The sequence below is a fragment of the Scardinius erythrophthalmus genome (genome assembly GCF_964197995.2).
Source record: "Scardinius erythrophthalmus genome assembly, chromosome: 16".
Taxonomy (NCBI): domain Eukaryota; kingdom Metazoa; phylum Chordata; class Actinopteri; order Cypriniformes; family Leuciscidae; genus Scardinius; species Scardinius erythrophthalmus.
This window is the reverse complement of record NC_138236.1, coordinates 17,669,152-17,691,157: the sequence shown is the minus strand read 5'-3', so window position 1 is coordinate 17,691,157 and position 22,006 is coordinate 17,669,152. Positions and strand designations below refer to the sequence as shown.

At 37.2% G+C, this 22,006-nt stretch overlaps 3 protein-coding genes across 3 annotated transcripts; all 3 read left to right on the top strand.

Annotated features, from left to right (window-relative positions):
* Positions 1-2,942: 2,942 nt before the first annotated feature.
* LOC308703882 (uncharacterized protein) lies at positions 2,943-10,586 on the top strand. The gene is made up of 2 exons (XM_081387889.1): positions 2,943-3,406; positions 4,648-10,586. Exons 1-2 carry the CDS (start codon positions 3,043-3,045, stop codon positions 8,796-8,798), a joined length of 4,515 nt encoding a protein of 1,504 aa, XP_081244015.1. The 5' UTR covers positions 2,943-3,042; the 3' UTR covers positions 8,799-10,586.
* Positions 10,587-12,533: 1,947 nt separating this feature from the next.
* LOC308703955 (trypsin-2-like) lies at positions 12,534-16,610 on the top strand (the record flags this gene model as incomplete). Its single annotated transcript, XM_081388002.1, has 5 exons — positions 12,534-12,573; positions 12,824-12,980; positions 13,295-13,554; positions 15,262-15,398; positions 16,461-16,610. The coding sequence occupies 5 exons, from the start codon at positions 12,534-12,536 to the stop codon at positions 16,608-16,610; spliced, it is 744 nt and encodes a 247-aa protein (XP_081244128.1).
* A 2,640-nt stretch (positions 16,611-19,250) lies between these two features.
* On the top strand, positions 19,251-21,240 carry LOC308703954 (trypsin-2-like; the record flags this gene model as incomplete). The annotated part of the gene is made up of 5 exons (XM_081388001.1): positions 19,251-19,341; positions 20,141-20,294; positions 20,376-20,635; positions 20,869-21,005; positions 21,091-21,240. 5 exons carry the CDS (start codon positions 19,251-19,253, stop codon positions 21,238-21,240), a joined length of 792 nt encoding a protein of 263 aa, XP_081244127.1.
* Between the last annotated feature and the right edge of the window lie 766 nt (positions 21,241-22,006).

Sequence of the window (22,006 nt, the reverse complement as noted above, 5' to 3'; positions counted from 1 at the left end):
AGGATGCTGATTTTTAGAAGGCAGCTGACTGACTCTAAGATGGCGAACGGGAACATGGTTTGTGTAACATAACACATTATTAGCTGTTTGATAACATAGTCAAGCAAAAGGCTAATCGTATAAATTGTCGTTATGTGTCCAACGTTGTAGAGAGCCATGCATAAAACGCATTCCCATTCTGATACATCGGCTTGTATAGCTGGTGTGAGTGAGAGGAGGCGGGCTAATTTGCATATTCATAGATTTGTGTATATTAAATGAAGAGTGTAGAGTTATATTAAAGCTATTTTAAGGCATGAATAAAAAAATTCACAGGAAAAAAAAATGTTTAAATATGTCATTTTGGTGATCAAAGATGAGTGTTAAAGGGATAGTGAAAAAAATGAAAATGCTGTCATCATTTAGTCACCCTCATGTTGTTCCAAACCTGTATGATTTCCTTTCTTCTGCTGAACACAAAAGAAGATATTTTAAAGAAGGTTGGAAATTAAACAGTTGCTGGTCCCCATTGACTGCCATAGTATTTTTTTTTTTTCTACTATGGAAGTCAATGGGATCCATAAGTCGTTTGGTTACCGACTTTCTTCAAAATATCTTCTTTTGTGTTCAGCAGAAGAAAGAAAGTCATACAGGTTTGGAACAACATGAGGGAGAGTAAATGAGGACAGCATTTTCATTTTTGGGTGAACTATCCTTTTAAGGGATCCAATTATTGTGTACAGGGGGACTTTAAAGAACTGCAGTGTTTGTGTAACTTCAACACATATTGAATTCAAAATCATAGTCAACCACTTTTTTTGCTTTAAACTTTTTTGCTCTATACAGAAATTGTTATCTCATGGTCAGCATGATGGAGTTCAAATAGGTTTTCAGATTCACAAGGAGTGCCGATTTTTTTCTAAATAAGTAAGCATTACTCCAATAAATGTTAATAACGAGTGAATGAGTTCATGTATTTTGGACTAAATTTAAAATAGAAGTAATTATCATACAATGATATGCCATAACCTTCTAAAAAATTGTTGTACATTTTTTCTCTTTTTTTTCAAGTTTAGATTGTTTTTACTGTTATACGATTAATATAAAATAAGTGTCTGAGGATGCTGATGAACTGCTTTTTAAAAAACTATTTTATAATGTAGTCAATAGTTGTTTAAATTTATGTAAACATTTAATAAAGTGCACGTATTTCATAATTTGACCTGATACCATACACCATACCAGATCAGTATGGTTATTGTTAAAATGATGCATGTTAAAGTTTCAAGTCATTGAAATGCCTGATTTTTACTACCTCTATCCAGTGATCGAATCAAGTATGCGTCTGGATAGTACAGTTGTGTATGCTGAGTGCCCTCATTGTCATCTCAAAAATGTTTTAGTAACAACACACACACACACACACATACATGTTGGTATCATTATGAGGACTTTACATACGTAATGGTTTTATACTAAGCTCAATCATTATAATGAAATTTTCTCCTTACCCTAACCCCACCCCTAAACATAAACCTCTCAGAAAACTTTCTGCGTTTTTACATTTTTCATAAAAAAAAATAAAATAAAAAAAATGTGTTTAGTATGTTTATTTAGCTATTTGAATTACTGGGACAGCCATCCTCATAATTTATGGGATTGAAACCTGAAAGATTACATAAACAATTTGTTTATATTTTAAACAATGTACAGGAAGTATTAACACTGAATAGATTATATAGGGTACAAGGGGGCGAAAGGCACACCTAAAGAAAATAAAAATGTGCTTTTCACTACTTTTTATTGAACATTGATGGAGCAATAGCTTTTGTTGAAAATAAGTGGAAACATTAGCTATTTATTAACATGTTATTGTTCCTTTATCCCAAACAACAGGGGCGCTGTTTTCACAAAATGCCATTTTACAATTATTGAAAAACAGTTGCTTTTGCCTTGAACAACACTGAAAAACAAGACATTTGTCTCGAAATATAGTCATTTTATCGATTCTCATTTGCTACATCTACGACATTTTAAAAACATTAAATAGATCAAATTAATCAACTTTGCCTTGCTGTCCGAGATCGCGGTAAGGATCAGCCACAATTCCACGTGCGTAGTCAAACGCGGTTGTTATGAAAAGTACTGCGCTGAATTTTTGTGCCATAGTTGTTTTAAAGAGAATAAAGTCAAATGCGCCTTTTGCCCCGCTGCGCCTGTAGCCCAGTTGTACCCTTACAGTCTATGGTTGTACCCTATAGGCGTAGTAGGCCTGTATTATAGCGTAGATTGCTGCAATGGCCATTTTGAACTGGCTTCTTTTGTTATTGTAGAATGTACATGTACATCTGAAATGCATCCTGCCCACATCCCATCCACATTCAAATCGCAGAATATTTTTGTCTTCTTGGAAAATTGTATATACGAAACAATAATTGCTAAGTCTATTATTTCCAATGATTCACATCCACATGAAGCCTACAAAAATAAATGGGCAACGTTTTTCACTATCGACACAGATATCACCATTTACAAAAATAAATGGACAACGTTTTTCACAATCGACACAGATATAACCATTTAACTGAATATAAATAATGCAAAATGCATGTGAAAAGTAAAAAAAAAAAAGGAGATTATAATTTAGATACATGACATGACCGCGAAATTACAAACAACGTCCGGGCCGCTAAATCCCGCCCATTTTACATCTCAACCATGATAAAAACGTATTATTTAATTCCTTACTATTTAATGTAGATATAAAAGTTGTTATAAATGAATATCGTATTATCACATCTTATTAGCCTATATCTTACTATTCTATATCTTATATGATCATACTGCGCCTAAGGCTAATATATGAATTTGTTCAGGCAGACGTTGCGTGCTAACAATCATGGAGCCAGAAGGAACGTAGCCTAATCAATATTCATGAGCTAACCTTTCGCCATAGTAGGTTTCGTAAATGTGCCTTCCCCCCCAACAACAACACACTGTCCTTTACCGCGAAAAGTGCGGTGCCTTTCCCATCGAGGAAAGCCTGAGCTGGCTAGAGCCATTATGGCTGCGGTTTATTCTGAAAAGGAGTGCAGTTTGCAATCAAATAATGAAAGTTTGTCCTCTGAATATGAGAAAGGTTCAGCCCAAGAGGTAAACATCGATCCAGTGAGCAATAGCAAAGCCTGTAATGCTAGAAACACGGACGGAGAAATGGAATTATGTCCCCGTGGCCCTACATTAAAAGCCCAGGACCACGCCGAAGTTGTTGCAGCCAATGCTGCAGTTCCACCCATGAAGATTAAAGCAGAGCAAGTGGAGGAAGATGAATGTGTGGTTGTACATATGGATGAGGTGGAGGAAGGAGATTTGGCTGATATGTTTACCAGTACAGGAGACTCGTCTGAGAGAGATGGAAGTACCGAAGGTAAGCAACTTTTTTTTTTTTTGACAACACCGACCTTTCAGTTAGTCCCTAGCTACTAGTTATCGTTTACCTTGAAAACAAAACAAGAAGGTATATAAAGTCACCTAAAATTAACTGAACACCATCTTCCATATTTTAGGAGTAGCTACACACAACCTTTGCATCATATTTTGTTTTCATATAATTGTACATAATTAAGACTTATTATGGTTTATATTTTGCGTTAAAACAGCTGGGTTAATTTGCACCAGCGGATACGCGTCGTCATGAGGAATGACAAAACAGCAGCAGTACTGCATGTCCATGAGGATTTTTTTTTTTTTTTTAAACATGTTCTGCTTGCTGCCTGTCATTATACTTTAGTATATGGTTGACTGATTTGGCTGGAATTTCACAACGCTGAGATTTTCTTCTTATACTAATTGAAAGTCGTTGTCATTTTCAAACCAGCTGAGCAGACATTGTAGTAGGCAACGAGATGTTAGCTACTGGATTATTTAATCTGCTCCACCTTAATTTATATCGCAGTATCGCCGTTTTGCAGTAGATGGCAGTCTTTACTCAACTTTTGAATTGCGCATGTGCGTAAAAGAATAAAGAATAATAGAAAGGCGAATTAAAATTTTGTTTTATGCCACGATTTTCCTGTGTTTGAATTCTCTATATAATATGTTTGTGAAATGTATTTTAATATTATATTAATTATCATAATAATGTGGATAATTGGATCATATCATGGTCGATATCAGAGGTGGAACAAATAATTCGAAACAGAAGCCGAATTGTTACCTGGCAACAAGTTTCTTTAACAAAGCTGCCTGCCAGATCGTCTTACAGTTGTGTAAAATTTAAACAATGTAATCATTCTAACCTTTATTTATTTGATTTCCTATTAAGAGCAGAAGTTGCATAAAAAAAAACAGTAGATTGTATTTCTTTTTTCTGATCATTTGTAATGCATAAATTATTTCTGATGGTTGCAATACACAATGCAACATTTGATTATTTTATTTTTTTGTCTGATTTGTTATCCTATTCCTTTCCTCGGTTAAAATTGACATGAATTAATAAGCTTATTATAGTTTTTTCTTCTTCATTATTTTCTTTGAACATTTGGAGTAAAGGGGGCTTTTTTCAGTCTTCTCATTTTAATTTATTGGCTCTGTACACTGTTTATTTTTTTCTCTCCTCTGGCCTCAGGACTCACCCTGACCTCCCATTTTCCCCTCTTGTATTTTTAGGGGATTGGCCATTTCGCTGTGAGGATTGCAGTGAGGCATTTGGGAACAAGGAGGATTACTTAGAGCATCGCAGCGAGCATATCCATGATGGTCCCATAGTCTGCCTGGACACAGATTCGCAGTGGGATGACCTGCTCATCTCGACCGACGGAGGCCGAAGAACGTTGTTCTGTGCTCTGTGTGGACAAAAGTTTTCAAGCTCGAAAGGCTTTTTCACCCATCAATTGAAGCATCGCAATCAAGACATTAAGCAGGGGATAGGTGACGGCTTTGGTGAGGGTGCAGTAAGACAGAAGCTTTTTGAATGCAAGGATTGTGGTAAAGCTTTTTCCACTGTTGGTCAGTGTCTCAACCATCAGCGTTCACATAAGCAGGCCTCAAAGTCTGTTTTTCATCAGCTTGCTCATCTAAAGAAAAAGTCATTTCAGTGCCCCACCTGTGGACGCTGTTACTCTCGGGCTTCGGCTCTTGACGCACATCGTCGTTGTCATGAGGTAAAGCTGGTGAAATCCAAAACCTGTGAAACTGAGAAACCTCTGCCACTTAATGACTCTCCAGGTCAAACTGAAGACAATGGCACAAGCTCTGAACAGACTGAGGAGCATGAGCAAAAAGTTTTTCAGTGCTTCTGTGGCAAATCTTTTCGCACCATGTGTGGTCTCGGTACTCACCAGAGATTCTCAACCAGCTGTTCGGAAGGGAAGGTGAAGGAGGAAATTAAGCATTCGTTTGTTTGCTCTGAATGTGGCAAGACCTTCGTTAGCTCTGTGGCTCTGTTGTGCCATCAGCGTTGGCATAAAAGACGGGCACAACTTGTCTGCAATGGCCAGCCATATAAATGTACAGAGTGCGGCAAGGTCTTCACTTCCCTCACGTTTTACAACAAGCATCAGCGATTGGCGCACAGTGAAGAGCTGCCAGCGAAATCATTCCTTCATCAAGTTATTCAGCTCAAGAAGAAGGCTTTTGAGTGTCAGGAGTGTGGTCGTCGGTTCTCGCGAGCATCCGCCCTGCAGTCGCATCAGCTCTGTCACACTGATGTCTTCGGCGACTTCATGGAGAAGAAGCCTGAGATGAGCACAGCCACTCACACATTAAAAATAAACCAGAATGACAATGCTGACAGTGTGGTTATTCATTCTAAGGAGACCTCACATGCTCAAGTTCAAAAGAAAGATTTTAACTGCACCGATACAGTAGAAGAGTATGGGGCCATAGATGTTGATTATGAAGTTGTCCATATCACAGCTTCAGATGATTATGAGTACAACAGCGGTTTCTCTCAGGATCAAAATCCTGATCTTGAGTTAGTGTGTGAATCAGACCAAGAGGAAAAAGATGACTCGGGCTTCAATTTGAGTCAGTCGGCTGAATCCACCTCCTCCCTGCAGTTGAATCCAGAGATTGATGTCAAAATTGTACAGATTGATTATGAGCATTTAAATGATGAACCATTAACAAATGCGGAACTCGTGAGCAAAAGCAGTCCTCAAGAGGCAAAGTATAATTGTCCACACTGTGATCGTAAATTTGTCAAGGGTTCGTCCTTGCGCTGTCACATACTTTGGCACAAGGGATGCATGGGAAAAAAATCAGATAGGAGGCAGAAGTTTGACGTAGTGACGCCAATAAAGAAGGAAATTTTAGCATGTGATGTTTTTGGCCATGAAAGTCCCTCCAAGAGTGCTCATTGCTTTAACACGGTAAAGCATGAGGATAAAGTGGCGTACAAGTCTATTTCATACCAACTCGAAAATCTGCAGAAGAACAACATTAAATGTGAAGAGTGTGGCATGTGTTTTTCCCGACTATCTGCATTGCATTCTCACCAACAGCATCACAATAGAAAAAAAAAGACCTTTGCTTGCGTGCAGTGTGACAGGAGCTATGTGACCGCAAGTGGTCTGTACAACCATCAGAAGGTTTGCTCTGGCGGTGCCACAGACGAAAAGACAAAGAATTTCAACCCAACCAAGTCACTTTTGGGCCCAAAGGTTTATCACTGTAAAAAGTGTGGTAAAGGTTTTTGGTCTTTGGGAGCTTTCTGTCATCACAAACAAAACCACTCAGAGTGTGCACATTTCGAGACAAGGCCCCCAGGTACGCCTGACACTGAGAACTGTCACATACGACGGAAGAAAAGGGGTCGTAGGGGTGGTTATAAAAGAGTGCACCCTCTGAATTCAAGAGAGGAACATAAATGCGAGGTGTGCGGCAAATCATACCACATGCTAGCTTGTTTTCTTAAACACAAACTTGTCCATGACACTCAAGGTCTCCAACCTGCAGTCAAATCTTTTGACTATCAAGTCCAACAGTTGAAAAAGAACTCCTACCAATGTCCCGACTGTGCAAAGGTTTTCTCCCGTGCCATGGCCCTCCAGTTTCACATGAAAAGTCATGGTTATGAGACTGGCCTTCCTTTGATGGACGCTGACTCCTCTGAGCGACCTCAATGCCCGACATGCAACTCTTATTTTGCATCTGAGTCGATACTACAAAATCATCAGAAGCACTGTTTAAAACACGAGGACAGTGTGGAATTTCCACAAGAATGTGTTGAGATAGAGGAGCAAGACGCATCCTCCCAAAAAGCTAAAGATGTTGTTGACACTTCTCATTCAACTGATTCTAAAAAAGAACAAAACACGCCTTTAGCTTCAGATTTGAAATACAAATGTCAAGAATGTAGCAGAAGCTTCTCGGTAATTGGTGCTCTAAATTTTCACAAGCGAATTCATCGTAAAGGTCACCAATCTAAAAAGTTGAAATCCAGTTCGGCAAAGCCATTGAAGCTTGGTAAAGTAAAGCCAGAGAACTGTTTGGCAAAATCGTCTTTTGTTTGTGCCGAATGTGGAAGATATTTTAGCACCAATTCAGCTCTTGGCACTCATAAGCGGTGGCACAAGGACAAAAAATTTGCCAGATTTCTCTCAAAGACCAATAAGATACGCTCAAAGAAAAGTGTGGATGGTGGACCTTATTTATGCAATGTATGCGGGAAAGGATTCTTCTACCTTTGTGTTCTTCGCCGCCATCAACTACATCACCCTCGCATGGAGGCTCAACCCCAAAAAGAGCACGAAGTTGCTGAATCAAATGGTTTTTTTACCTGTCCAGATTGTCAAATGTCTTTCTCAAGTGGGTCTCTTCTTACAACTCACTTTACAGACCATCACAGCAAGCCTACTGAGACTGAGAAACTACAGTCTGAAATCCTCTCTACAGATGAGTCGGGTCCACCCGTCGAACTATTATACACGTCCAAAATGGATGTCGCCAAACAAGAGAAGACTAAGGTACAACACTTTCAGTGCTCACACTGTGCTAAGAGCTTCTTGAACATACGTGGCCTTCGTGCGCACAAATGGCAGAAACACCACAAGGTTAGTGAACCACCCACTGCCTCTATAGAAGAGCGCTCTGCATATGTTAAGCCCTTTGCTTCTGAAGGGTCCCTTCGTAAAACGTCCAATAAGAAAGAGCTGAAAGCATCTACGGAGGAGGATCCTGTACAGCACAGTCGAAATTTTGAATTTGCTAAATGTTTTTTCAAATGCGATAAATGTGCTAAAGCGTTTCCCAGTGAGGAGCAGTTAAACGCTCATAAGGAGGTGGCGAAGACTCGTCCGCACTGCTGCGCTCTTTGCTGCCGTGGTTACTGGACTGAAAACCAGCTGCAGCATCATCTCGCGTGGCACAACGAAGTGCGCCGGCGCCTCCCAACTGAGCTGCGATACAGACTGAGTGCTTCCCTGGCACCTGGGCCTTCAGACAACCAGCAGGCTTTATCACACAGATCTGAGTCTATAGTCAAGCTGCCTGTAGCCCCTGTAAGTCCACAAGCGAATAGCCATAAATGTCAGCAATGTGGAAAAACCTTTTTGTCACCTCGTGCGCTGCAGCAGCACCAGACTCTTCACAAAAACGAGGAGCCGTACCATTGTTCGTTGTGTTCACAGACATTTAGCGATATCAGAAATCTTATCGACCACCATCAGGAGTGCTTGGGTGATAAAGAGCTAAAGGACAGTAGCTCAGCTTCTGAAGTGAGAGGCGCTGCTAACCTGACTTGCATTGAGTGTGGTATTTCCTTCAAACAGGAAACAGAACTGCATCAGCATTATATTGAACATGCACGTGGGTTCTAAAACTTGTGAAAAAATGCATGGAGAGGGATATTGGTATCTGATTCATTGTTTACTGCACCTGCACTGATTTAATTGAGGACTTTATTCAAGAGGTTTGTTACCTGCTGTGAGTGTTAGTATACAGTAGAATAACCGTATGCTTAAGGAGTAAAGGATCAGCTTTTAAATTCTACATTTTTGCTGAAACTGTGGTAAAGAGAAAGGTCTCTGCTGATTTCAGAGCATTGTTACAGATGTCCTCCAAACCAAATAATTTGTTGTAATTACTTGCATAAAAGCTGTAAATTTATATGAATCCCTTTAAAATGTTGTTAGATCCCTGCAAGTGTTTCAAGAGTATCTCTTTGATGCTTTTCAATCTAGAGGTTTAGAGGTTTTTAAAAGATTTATTTTCCCTCTTTTTTTGACTGCTCAATTTAGTGTCTCTGTTGATTCTTAGCACCTGGCTTGTACTTGTCCTTAATTTAAACTACCATGGTGTTTGCTGGATATTTTTTGTACATGTTATTTAAAAAATTGCTTGAAGATCTTTTTTGTAAGCATTAGCCTAGCTTAAGTCTCATGCGTGGTCATGCTATACTTTGATTTGGGATTTGTACAGCATCTGTTAATGCCAGTGCCATTGCTCCTTTATTGCTGTTGACATCACCATTTCTACAGTGAAAACCACAATTCTGTTGCATTTAGGTTTCGGTTTGCATTTTAAAACTTTTCATCTTTCTACTTTTTGAAAACATTTGGGGTTTAATGTTTCTCTTGAAAACGAAGACAATTATTTCCTTTCTAGATATAATGTTATACGTTCCTTGCGAAATTGCCCTGAAGTCATGTTAATGTATGAATAAGATGCAAATGGCAAAGCAGAGGCAGGTTTTTTTTTTTGTAGGTTTGGCATTATGAATCGTAAAGAAAATGGCAAATTATTTGAACAACCGAATCACCTTGTGATATTAAATTGAACAGTTATATTAACATTCCATTTTGTTGTCTTGTCTGGGTGATGAGTGTGAAGGTTCATGGGTTGGTTTGTTAATAAAGGACCATCTTTTAATTTCCTTATAAAGTTGATTCATTGGTCATAATTTCAGCAAAAACTGTCTATTATTTTACCTTGTAGATGTTCACGTAGCCATAGCCTGTTTAATCTCTCCTCTCCCACTCTTATTAATATGTAGCTGATATGTTGGCTGTTATACATGACTGATGAACTTTACAGTGGTGGAGGTACTCTGAATGATGTCACTGGAAAAGTAAACTGATAAATATTAACATGATTAGTATATTTTACCAGCAGATTTATTTTGAATGTTATCTTACATGCAAATATTTGTTGTAGCTGACTAATAAAACCACAATGTCTGTATTATGTAGTGTGTGTTTCTAAACACATCCTACCACACTACCATTTTTGAGACACCTGGATGACCCATTAAAGTTGCCAAAATTATGCTCTTTACAAAAAGAACATTGCATGTAATAGTGTATTCAACATTGTACTTAAACTGACCTTCCATTTCCAGAGTAACAAATTCTTAACTTGGTCTGACTGCCATTTTTACAGCAAATAATTCCAAATATGTGAATTTGTGGGATAACTAGAAGCCACATGCTGAAATACACTTTTTAAATTGTGATAATGTCCCTGAAACTTTGCAATTCTTGTTTTTTTGTTGTTTTTTTAATGTGTTCTAGGCAGTACTAGCATGCAGTAAAAAGTATGGTAGTGTTTCAATAACCATTGTAATAGATTACAATAAAATATTAAAACACTAAGTTGAGAAAATGTTGCAACAGACATTGAAATTTTGCTTTGCTCTTTTATTGATATCAGCGTCGTCTTACTGACATGAAACCTTATATCTTCTCTAGTGAAGATGCACAGCATGAGATGTCAGGTCTGTGGGCAGCAGTTCACTCTTTGTGAACGTGTGAAAGAAAAGAGACAAAACAAAAAAAGACAGGTGGAATCTGTCTCTAAAGGAAATGACAACGGCCTGGGATATGTTGCAAAAAAGAAAAAAGTGAAAGAATCTTTTGATGGTTCTTGTCAGATAAAACCGCCTGAGATCTTCACCACCTGTCCTGGTGTTGCTATGTTGTCAGGAAGAAAAGCCAGTGTATGCGAAGGCAAACAAGGTCTACGCCTGCGCTGTCTGCGGGAAGGTCTATTCCTACCTCAAGTCTTTCAGAAACCACCAGAAACGGCACATAACTTCAAAAGACCAACAGCCTGAAATCTGCTGTAAAACATGTAAGAAAGCTTTCAACCGTTATTTCTCTCTCACACTTAATATAAAATTAAGCAAGCAGTGTGTTCCTAAAGAGCCTTCCACCCTTCACTGTGAGCTGTGTGATAAATCTTTTGCCTCTGCTGTGGCATTCGTGAACCATCAGGAAATGCACAAGCAGAGGCCCTTCTGGTGTGATGTATGTACTAAAGGTTTCCGAAGTTCAGAGGGATTGAAAAGACACTTGCATGGCCATGACAACAAAAAACACACATGCAACATTTGCTAGAAGTCCTTTCGGGTTTTAGCCGAACTTCGGAACCATTACATTGTTCACAATGGTGAACCAGGCCTCACTCGTGTGACCTTTGCCACAAGAGTTTCTCGCAACTAGGAAATCTAATTATCCATTGGAAAAAAAAACACCTGGATGTCTTGATTTTCCCCTTGGAAGAAAGGACACTGGTTTTAGAGGAAAGAATTGAGTGTCAGTTATGGAAAAAGTCATTTAATGAAAAAGGACCCAGAGGAAGAAGACGGGGAAGGGAAAATCGATGCCAACAACACTATACCTAAGAACGATTCATCTGAATGTTTTTGAAACATTTAAATGAGGCACAGGAAGACAATTTGCAAGTGCAGGAAGTTGAGGGGGGACTGGGAGTGTATTGAATGTGGTTCACATTTCATTGGGGAGTCTGGGCTTCATTATATTCATTATGAAGCATGCAAGTGAGGAAGTTTGATACACAGTATGCTTGTTATTAATGTGGTATTTTATGTGACTCTCTCTTTACTTAATGACTTAATTTGTCTTGATGACACCCAAGTCTGTTAGATGCCTTTAAAATGCAATAATATAGTTTAGGGGGTCTTGGATGATATTGGTTTAATCAAGATTGTTGTACTTCATTGCTTAACACTGTTATTTGTGAGGCCTTAATTTTAATAAGCAATAGATTTTGACATGTATCACTGCTTTGACCTGTTCATGTTCATGTCTGTTTCTTTAGTGTCTTGAATCGAGAATCTTTGTTGGTTGAGAGTGGACTATTTTTTGTTACCGAATATATACATACAGTATATATAACTTTTTTTTTTTTTTTTTTTTTTTTTTTTTTGCTGTTAATAATTGTTACTTGTTACTGGATTTCATGTGTTAAATCAATGCATTATCAATACACCATGTGATGTTAATCATAGAATTTATCTTGAGTTGATTAAACGGTTAAATAAATAATAACTAAAGTTGCGCTTTACTAAAAATGTAAAAGCATTTTTGTTTTTAATAAAACTTTGTATGTACACTACCTTGGTTTTATCATGTTCACGGAAACCGGTGTGATAAGAATTGTTGTTCCAGGTGCTAATATTCACTTATGAATCATTTGCCATGATCTTATTGGTTGTTTCTGTCTGGTAAACCCTTTAAATCACTTTAAAAGTAGATGCAATTCTTGAACTTAGCAGAAGTTTTCTCTCTAAAGTTGTACTTCATTCCTCTGCAATGAAGACTATTGTGTTTGCTTTGCTGGCTGTGGCTGTGGGTATGTAGATTTCTCGTATTTATTATAATGTCAATTGTTAGAGTCTGCCTACACATTGACCTGTAAAATTCCTTAGTCTTTACGATTAATCTGAGACTTAAAATGATGATTGATCAGATAAAACAGCAAAATATGAAAAACAAACATCAGTTCAAGTAATCAGTTACAAAAGACACAACAAGCTTTAAAAGTGATTTTATTTACTTTATTTTGGGCACTTTGTGAACAAATAAACATTCTTTTTATGAAGCTTGCAGTGCAGATGATAAAATCATTGGAGGTTATGAATGTTCGCCCAACTCCCAGCCCTGGCAAGTCTACCTTACTTACGATAATGGGGAACGCTGGTGTGGAGCTTCTGTGATTAATGAAAGATGGATTGTTTCTGCTGCTCACTGCTACGTTTCGTGAGTATATCATACATTTATGTTAAACCTCATTAATCTCCTTTTTCCCTATAGAGCAACTTTTTTTAAAAGGACTATAGCAGTTGCATGTTAACATGTGTATTGTGAATACACTGAAAATTATTATTGTAAAATGTAACAGATACAGGATTTTTAAACCAAAGGCTGTGAAAAAAGTTACACATTCAATTTTAAAATAAAGATTAGTACATTAATCAAACATTTGAGACTATCCATAGACAATATGTAGGTAGGCAATATTGCTGGTAAAAGATGAAGAGCCCAGTAATATATTTGTTTTTTTTGTCAAATAGAGCTTCTCGTCTTACTGTCCACCTGGGAAAGCACAATGTCTACATTGAAGAAGCCACAGAGCAGCGGATCAGGGCAGAGAAAGTGATTCCTCACCCGCGCTATAATGATTATACGTATGACAATGATTTTATGCTGATCAAGCTGAAAGAGCCTGCCATCTTCAACCAGTATGTGCAGCCAATCCCTCTGGCAACCAGTTGCTCTTCTGCAGGGGAGCAGTGCTTGGTTTCTGGATGGGGCAATCAGATCACCACTGGAGGTGAGATGGCAGAGTAATGAGAATATTTTGTGTTATAAAACAGTTCAGATCTTGATTGATTAGCAGTATATGATATTTGATCCAAGGCCAATGATATGCCGAGCATCAGTGCTGGAACTATTTTATCACTCTGCTTCTTTGTGTGTTCCAGACAGACTGTTGGCTGTGTATTAGTGGTGGAGATTTTTCAGTGACTGCAGGTTACATCAATGTGCCAGTAGGTGGTGACAAGTAAAGGCTACTACATGAATAGTAAAGAAAAGTAAAGATTATACAATACATGACTTTTGCCCCAATTTACAGTCTGGATGAGTTAATGCTAGTTTCGGGAAGTCATACTCAGTCTGCAGATTTTGGCGAATCAAAGTTGACAGATTTTATCAGTGAATCGCATATGATGTCTAGAGATTCTGATTTTGTAGCTTCAGACTATGGCTGTGGTCAAAATTGCTACCTGTACCCTTACTCTGTCTCAAATGGAACCCTAAGCCCTCGTGTTCTTCCTCCCGAGTCCACACTTGTGTGACGTAATGCCGCTTTGACTGTTGGAAGAAGTCTGCTGCGGGGCTCATGGGCTTGCGGCTCGGCAAAAGCGTGCATCAAGGGCGCGGATATGAGCACCCTTCTGAAACCTAAAATGACAAATGGGATACCCTACGGTCTTGTGGACTTAACAGGCACAAGCCAGCCATTGTAAGACCACAAGTGCACATGAAGTGTGCCATTTGGGACAGGGTCATAGTGTACTTTTTGAAGTGACAGCCATTTGTGGTGTTGTCTTAAACTTTAGTGGACATTGAGTGCACTCATTCAATCCCATAATGCACCGCAGTAACAAGTGTACAACCGAGATACAGGTAGCCGCTAGAGAAGATGCTGTCCAAGTGGACTATATTAGTGGAGTAATGTTGGGAATAGTGAATGAGGGTATCCACCTTTTTTTTAACACAAGCGCAGGCGTGGCCATTTGTAACTTGAATGTGCTTCCGTTATTTTTAACTGTACAAACAGCTTGTTATGCTGCTTGATAATACAAACTGGTATTTCTCATAATAATATTTTAATGTATTGTTGTAAATATAAATACTGTTTTGTAGTGTAGATAGGTTTACCATTTACTGCACTTTGTTATTCTTCTAGTTATTTACATACAGTGGCTATAATTTGGAAATCTCGCACATTCAGAGTAGCTTACTTCCGCATCGCGCAATAAGATGAATGGGGGACGTTTCTGAGTGTTCGGATTGACTTGAAAGTCTGGTAGTTTGTAATCCTCAGTCGTTTAATGTATGATGCCCAGTTTTTCTCTGTAACCAAGTTGGCAAGTATATAATGCAGTTATAATCTATTCCAGCCTTTACTGTCTTTATGAATGAGTCATTTGATTCATTCACTAAACCAATTATTTAAAAAATGCTGAAGAACGAATTCTGAAGAATTCAAGAACGAAACACCACTATTGTTTGTTGCTCTGAGACACGTAACACAAAATTATGTGGTGTCTTGTTTGAAACATTTTTGTTGGCGGGTAAAATACAATTAAGTAACTGGAAATGCTTCTAATGTGTAAGTTTGCCAGTATTCTTGTTAAATGAACTGTTGAATAAAGCCCTCATGCATGTGTTTATATATATATACACACACACACAAAAGTTAGGTATGTACAAGATCCAAATCTTTAACGTTGTTCTTGTACTTTTTTTCCAGTTGACTATGCTTCTAAGCTGCAGTGTCTGAATTTGCCTGTACTGTCAACGGCGCAGTGTGAGGGTGCGTATGGATGGCAAATAACTGAAAACATGTTCTGTGCTGGATTCATGGAGGGAGGCAAAGACGCATGTCAGGTATGTCATTGACGTAGTCTTCTTTTTTATGTGTGTTATATATTTTCATATAAAATCACACATTTCTTCTTTTCCAGAGGTGGACAGTAACAAAGTACATTTACTTGAGTACTGTACTTAAGTACACTTTTTGAGTATCTGTACTTTACTTGAGTATTATTTTTTCTGAAAACTTTTTACTTTCACTCCACTACATTTGAAAGACAAATATCATACTTTTTACTCCACTACAATTCTGTCAAGGTCCTTGAGTAGAAAGTAACATCAGTCAGTGGATGATTTTGGTTGCAGGGGTTGCATTTTGGTTGGAAATGAAAGTCGGGTTGACGTCAGAACCCAACGTCAGATTGACATTGGATATTGGTTGAAAATAAAAGTCGGGTTGACGTCAGAACCCGACTGATGTTGGTTTCTGACGTCAACCCGATTTTCATTTTTAACCACAATACAACGTCTGTCCAACGTTGGAGATCAACGTCAATCTGACAATGGATTCTGACATAAACCTGATTTTCATTTTCAACGTTGGGTTTGGTCTTCTAAATGCGACTTTTGTCACTTTTTTGGAGCACTCTAGCTTATAGATAACAGTAAGGCTACCGTATTCATACTAAAAGCCAAAAAACTTTAAATAGGGCAATATTTGAGGGAACAGCCATTTGGGTGTCCGAAACCACTGTGGACGTTATTGAGTGCACTTATTCAATCTCACATTCAATCTCACATTCAATCCCACTACTGGAACTGCGTTCTAGAAATAAATTTGATATTGATATGAGGGTAGGCAGGCGTAGATTCAGAGGCATAAGGTACTTTTAGTATTACATACAACAATGCAACAATAATAAAACAATGCATTGACATTTACTTTTTACTTTTGATACTTAAGTATTTTTAAAAACGAGTACTTCTGTACTTTTACTTAAGTAAAAATAGGTCTTTACAACTTTTACTTGTAACGGAGTAATATTTGACCAGTAGTATCTGTACTTTCACTTGTTGTTTCACGAAGTTGTGTACTTCGTCCACCTCTGTTCTTTTCTTTTTCCAAATTATTCTCAGGGTGATTCTGGCGGTCCTGTGGTGTGCAATGGGGAACTGCGAGGAGTTGTTTCCTGGGGTTATGGCTGTGCTCAACGTGGCTATCCTGGGGTTTATGCTGAGGTGTGCCGCTACACTGACTGGGTCAAGTCCACCATTGCTAACAACTAACTTTTGTTCAGCTAAATTTGACCTTTTAATTAAAATGTATTTTTTTCTGAAATATCTGTGGTTAAATTCAGCTTGGAAAAAATAAAAGTGTCTGTCCATTCATTTTATATAGTATTTTAAGGTTTTCTTAGCCAAAGTTGCTCTTAGCTCAAAATGTAATTCCAAAAAGGGGGAGTCATATCGCTATTCTTCGTGTTCAAATCACAAACTTGTGATATCAGAAATCTTGCTCCATGTAACAAATCTCAAATCATCTCAAACTGGTTTCTTGAACAAGACAGTGAGTTCACTATACACAAATGGCCTTTGGGGTGTGCTGGAACGGGAGATTCACAACATGGATGTGCAGCCGACAAATCTGCAGCAACTGTGTGATGCTATCATGTCAATATGGACCAAAATCTCTAAAGGAATGTTTCCAGCATCTTGTTGAATCTATGCCATGAAGAATTAAGGTACTTCTGAAGGCAAAAGGGGGTCCAACCCGGTACTAGCCAGGTCTACATAAAGTGGCCGGTGAGTGTAATGGGTGAAATAACAGATTATTGAAGTCTAAGATACATAAGATGTTCATAAAAGGTAAACCGTAAAAACACATAAACACATAGTGTGGATTTAAGAAAAGTCTCCAGCAGATGCTCTACGGACAATGAATGAATGACCAGACCAAAAGTCTATTAAAAATATGAAGACTTCAGATGCAAAAGCCTCTAAGTCCGTCTAAAGTTTTTGTTTAATATTTACATTTTTATCAGGCTCCAATGTATAGGTTTCTAACCAAGTACCGTCATTTCTGAATGGGCTGAGGCTGGGATAATGAGTTTGAAGTGAAAGTATTTGATGAAGGTATACTATGTTTGGAGAGCATTTACTCAATATTATTATCTCATCTTTGACAGAGGTGGCTTTTAGAGGCTTTTGCATCAGAGGTCTTCATATATTTACAGTATTTATTTATTTTTATTAGAAAGAAAGAAAAAAGAAAAAAGAAAGAAAGAAAGAAAGAAAGAAAGAAAGAAAGAAAGAAAGAAAGAAAGAAAGAAAGAAAGAAAGAAAGAAAGAAAGAAAGAAAGAAAGAAAGAAAGAAAGAAAGAAAGAAAGAAAGAAAGAAAGAAAGAAAGAAATGTGACATTTGGGGATTGTTTATTTATACAGTGAGGAAAACATCTGCTGCATGTTGAACATTTCAAATTTTTTTTTCTTTTTTTTCTTTTTTTTTTCTTTTTTGCTACACACACATGAGAACATACTTCAGTATGTCATTAAACTAATTTTCTCTTTACCTATGAGTGTAAGTGTAACAAAGTGTTTTAAAGGAAAATGACCTTTTAAATTCCACTTTTTTGCTGAAATTGTAGAGGGAAAGAAAACATGGTGAGCAATATTACAAATATCCTCTAAACAAAACAGTGATTTCTAATTACACTTAAAAGTTGTAAATGCATATTATTCCTTTTAAATGTCATTAGATCTCTGATGCAATTGGAACAACTCATCTGAGAGTGATTCACCTGACACTAGTGGCTCTGACTCTGATAGGGAGTGTCATTTCAATGGGGAGTCTTCATTGATGAATGAAGCATGCAATTGGGGAAGTTTGATAAATGCTCATTTTTAGACATCATGTGCATAACATGCAACACATCATGCATTGCAATATCTAGTGATGTATCATGATGACTTTCTTAATGCTTTCCTTTGACACATTGACTTTTATGGCTTATAGCTAACTATAAATTATTAGAGAATTTTTCTTGTACTGACTGAATAGTTAATCAAAAATACCTATAAAATGTTTCACCGTCTGAAGTTGTGCTTCACTCAAAAAGTAAAATAGCTCTTAATCAAACATACATTTAATATTTAAATATCAATGGGAAAAATTAATTTAACACTTTATTTTAAGATGATGTAGTTACACGGTACTACGTGCACTTACTATTGCAATAAGAGTAAATTATAAATAATTATAAGTATCTAAACCAAACTCTCTCCCTAACCATAATTCTATAATAAGTACATATTTAATTAATATGACTCAGTAAGTGCAATGTTACTACATCACCTTAACATAAAGTGTCACTAAAATTAATTGTTTACATTAATTTAATATATTAATGTAATCCTCCACATATGGATGCTTGTGTGATTGGATTATTTTAGTTATTAATTCAACAATGGAACAAAACATGGGTTAGACTGACTATTGACATGCAGCAGGTTACAGGATATCAAAATAGATGTTGTTCCTCAAACCTATAGTCAAGGCAAGGCAAGTTTATTTATATAGCACATTTCATACACTACGGCAATTCAAAGTGCTTTACACAGAAAGGAATTAAAATAATCACAAAATAAATAAAACAATAAAAATGAATCAACAAAAGTTGATTAGCCATTTTCTGGCTAATCAACAGGGAATGCTAGGTTGTCTATTCTGGGAACCAAAAATTGTTGGTATGCATTCAGAAATATGTTTTTTACTTCTCACAACTTTCATGAAATATTTAAAAATTGCTATGGGGGAACATGGAGAAGGTGAACTCCTCATTGGGAGAAAGGACACATTTAAGGGAAAGAATCAAGTATAAATTATAAAAAAAAAAAAAAAATGAGGGGCAATTAATGATTTTGATCAAGATGAGAGAATGGAAAAAGGATTCAGAGATAATTGGTGATGGGGATGACAACTATACCTCCTTTTCATCTGATAGGGAATCATCTGACTCAAGTGACTCCAAGTCATCAGATGAAGAACAAGAGCATTTAGATGAGGCACAGATAAAATTTGAAAATGGGAGTCTGGGCTTCATGTGCATTATATAAGCCATGCAAGTGGGTAAGATTGTATATGCTCATTCATACTTTTGGACAAGGTCATTGAAGATTCAGCTGACTGAAAGATATTGCAAGGTACTTGTTAATACTGTAAGTATTTGCTTTCTCATTGTGTAGTATTGGTTGGGTTGTGTACATATTGTGCACAGCTCAGTGATGTATTGTGAAGGCTTGGCAGTTTTACTTTTGTATGATTTATTTGTATGATAATAACTAAATGTTTCAGTGCCCAAAGTCAGACTTGATGACACTCAAGACAATAGATGTCTTTAAAATATTCTTATTATTCTTATTATTCTTATCATTTTGTATTTAAATGATGTTTTCCGTTGAACCCCTTGTGTTTCCTGCATTATCACTTTAAAACATTAATGCTGTTTCTGAAATTTGCAGGATCTTTCTTTTTTCTGAATGTGAGCACTTCTTTTCTCTACTACAATGAAGATTATTATGTTTGCTTTGCTGGCAGTGGCTGTGGGTATGTAGATCTCTCTTCATACTTATTATTTTCAATGTTTTACACTGTCCTATAGCCTGCCTATCTTTAACCTTAATATGATACAACATTTTACTGATACATACATGTTTACTGATCATTATTAAATGGTAAAAATGACAGACACAAATATCAGAAGCATGCACCGTTTGAAAAATTACACGTCTTTTTTAAACAAATCTCTTTTTTTTCCCAGTTTGTTGCACAGGTGAGCGTATCATTGGAGGTTATGAATGTTCGCCCAACTCCCAGCCCTGGCAAGTCTACCTTACTAACAATGGGAACCGCTGGTGTGGAGCATCTGTGATTAATGAAAGATGGATTGTTTCTGCTGCTCACTGCAAGATTCTGTGAGTATAACTATATCCTCACTTTATTTACTTGTAAAGTTGTATTAGAGCCCAGTAATATATGAGTTTTTTGTCAAATAGAGCTTCTCGTCTTACTGTCCACCTGGGAAAGCACGATGTCTCCATTGAAGAAGCCACAGAGCAGCGGATCAGGGCAGAGAAAGTGATTCCTCACCCGCGCTATAATGATTTTACGTATGACAATGATTTTATGCTGATCAAGCTGAAAGAGCCTGCCATCTTCAACCAGTATGTGCAGCCAATCCCTCTGGCAACCAGTTGCTCTTCTGCAGGGGAGCAGTGCTTGGTTTCTGGATGGGGCAAACAGATCACCACTGGAGGTGAGATGGCTGAGTAATAAAACTTTTCTTTATTAACATTTGATAAGGTCCATTCTTAAAGCATTGCATTCAAAAGTTTAGATATGTAAAAGTTACACACACACACACACATATATATATATATATATATATATATATATATATATATATATATATATTTGTTTGTTTTTTGTACACATATATGTATATATTATACATAGGCCTAGCTATATATCTATTTTTTTTTTTTCCAGTTGAAAAAGCTTCTAAGCTGCAGTGTCTGAATTTGCCTGTACTGTCAAAGGCGCAGTGTGTGGGTGCGTATGGATCGAGAATAACTGAAAACATGTTCTGTGCTGGATTCATGGAGGGAGGCAAAGACGCATGTCAGGTATGTCATTGACGTAGTTTTTATCTATATGTCTGTTATATATTTTCATAAAGACTTTCTTTTAATTTTCCCATTTTTTTCTCAGGGTGATTCTGGCGGTCCTGTGGTGTGCAATGGGGAACTGCGAGGAGTTGTTTCCTGGGGTAAAGGCTGTGCTCAACGTGGCTATCCTGGGGTTTATGCTGAGGTGTGCCGCTACACTGACTGGGTCAATTCCACCATTGCTAACAACTAACTGTTTGTTTAGCCTGGTTTACAGGATAATTTTCCTTGTTTTATCTTGAAATATCTCAAATTAAATTAAAAACAGCGTGAAACATGCATAAGTGTCTTTGTGTTATATTTTTAAATGGACAGTCAACCTGAAACGGAAGTCTCAAACAAAACAAAAAAAGTAGGGATGAACTTGATTTTTGACCATTGGGAATTGAATGGATCGCCGTGGTTTATTAATTGATCAATCTCATGTGAGTGACAGGTTGCCCCGCCCTCACACCATGGAAACACATCATCAGAGAAGAAAAGAGATGTTGTTGCAAGAGGGAGAGAAGTTATATTGATTAAAGATTACGAGGCCACATGAATGTAAAAAACAATAATGAGCATGGATAAATCATTTATACTAAATAGTGCAATATTCCATAACTGTGAAAACACTGAAAAACTAGTTTTTGTAAAATGTAGACATTATGACACCTAGTGATAAATAGCAATATTCCATAACTGTGAAAACACTGAAAAACTAGTTTTTGTAAAATGTAGACATTATGACACCTAGTGATAAATAGCCCAGATATCCTATTTGAATATATGTGAACTTATTACCAAGCATTACCCATGCTGCTGGAAGATATGATACAGTTGTTGTAGTAACATTGCTCAGTTGACAGTGCACAATACATTTTGATAGTGCAAAATTCATAAAATGCGGTGTGCATCCGATATCCACAACATATACAAATATCTTTAACTTACCTCTACATTGCGCTTCATCAGTGGTT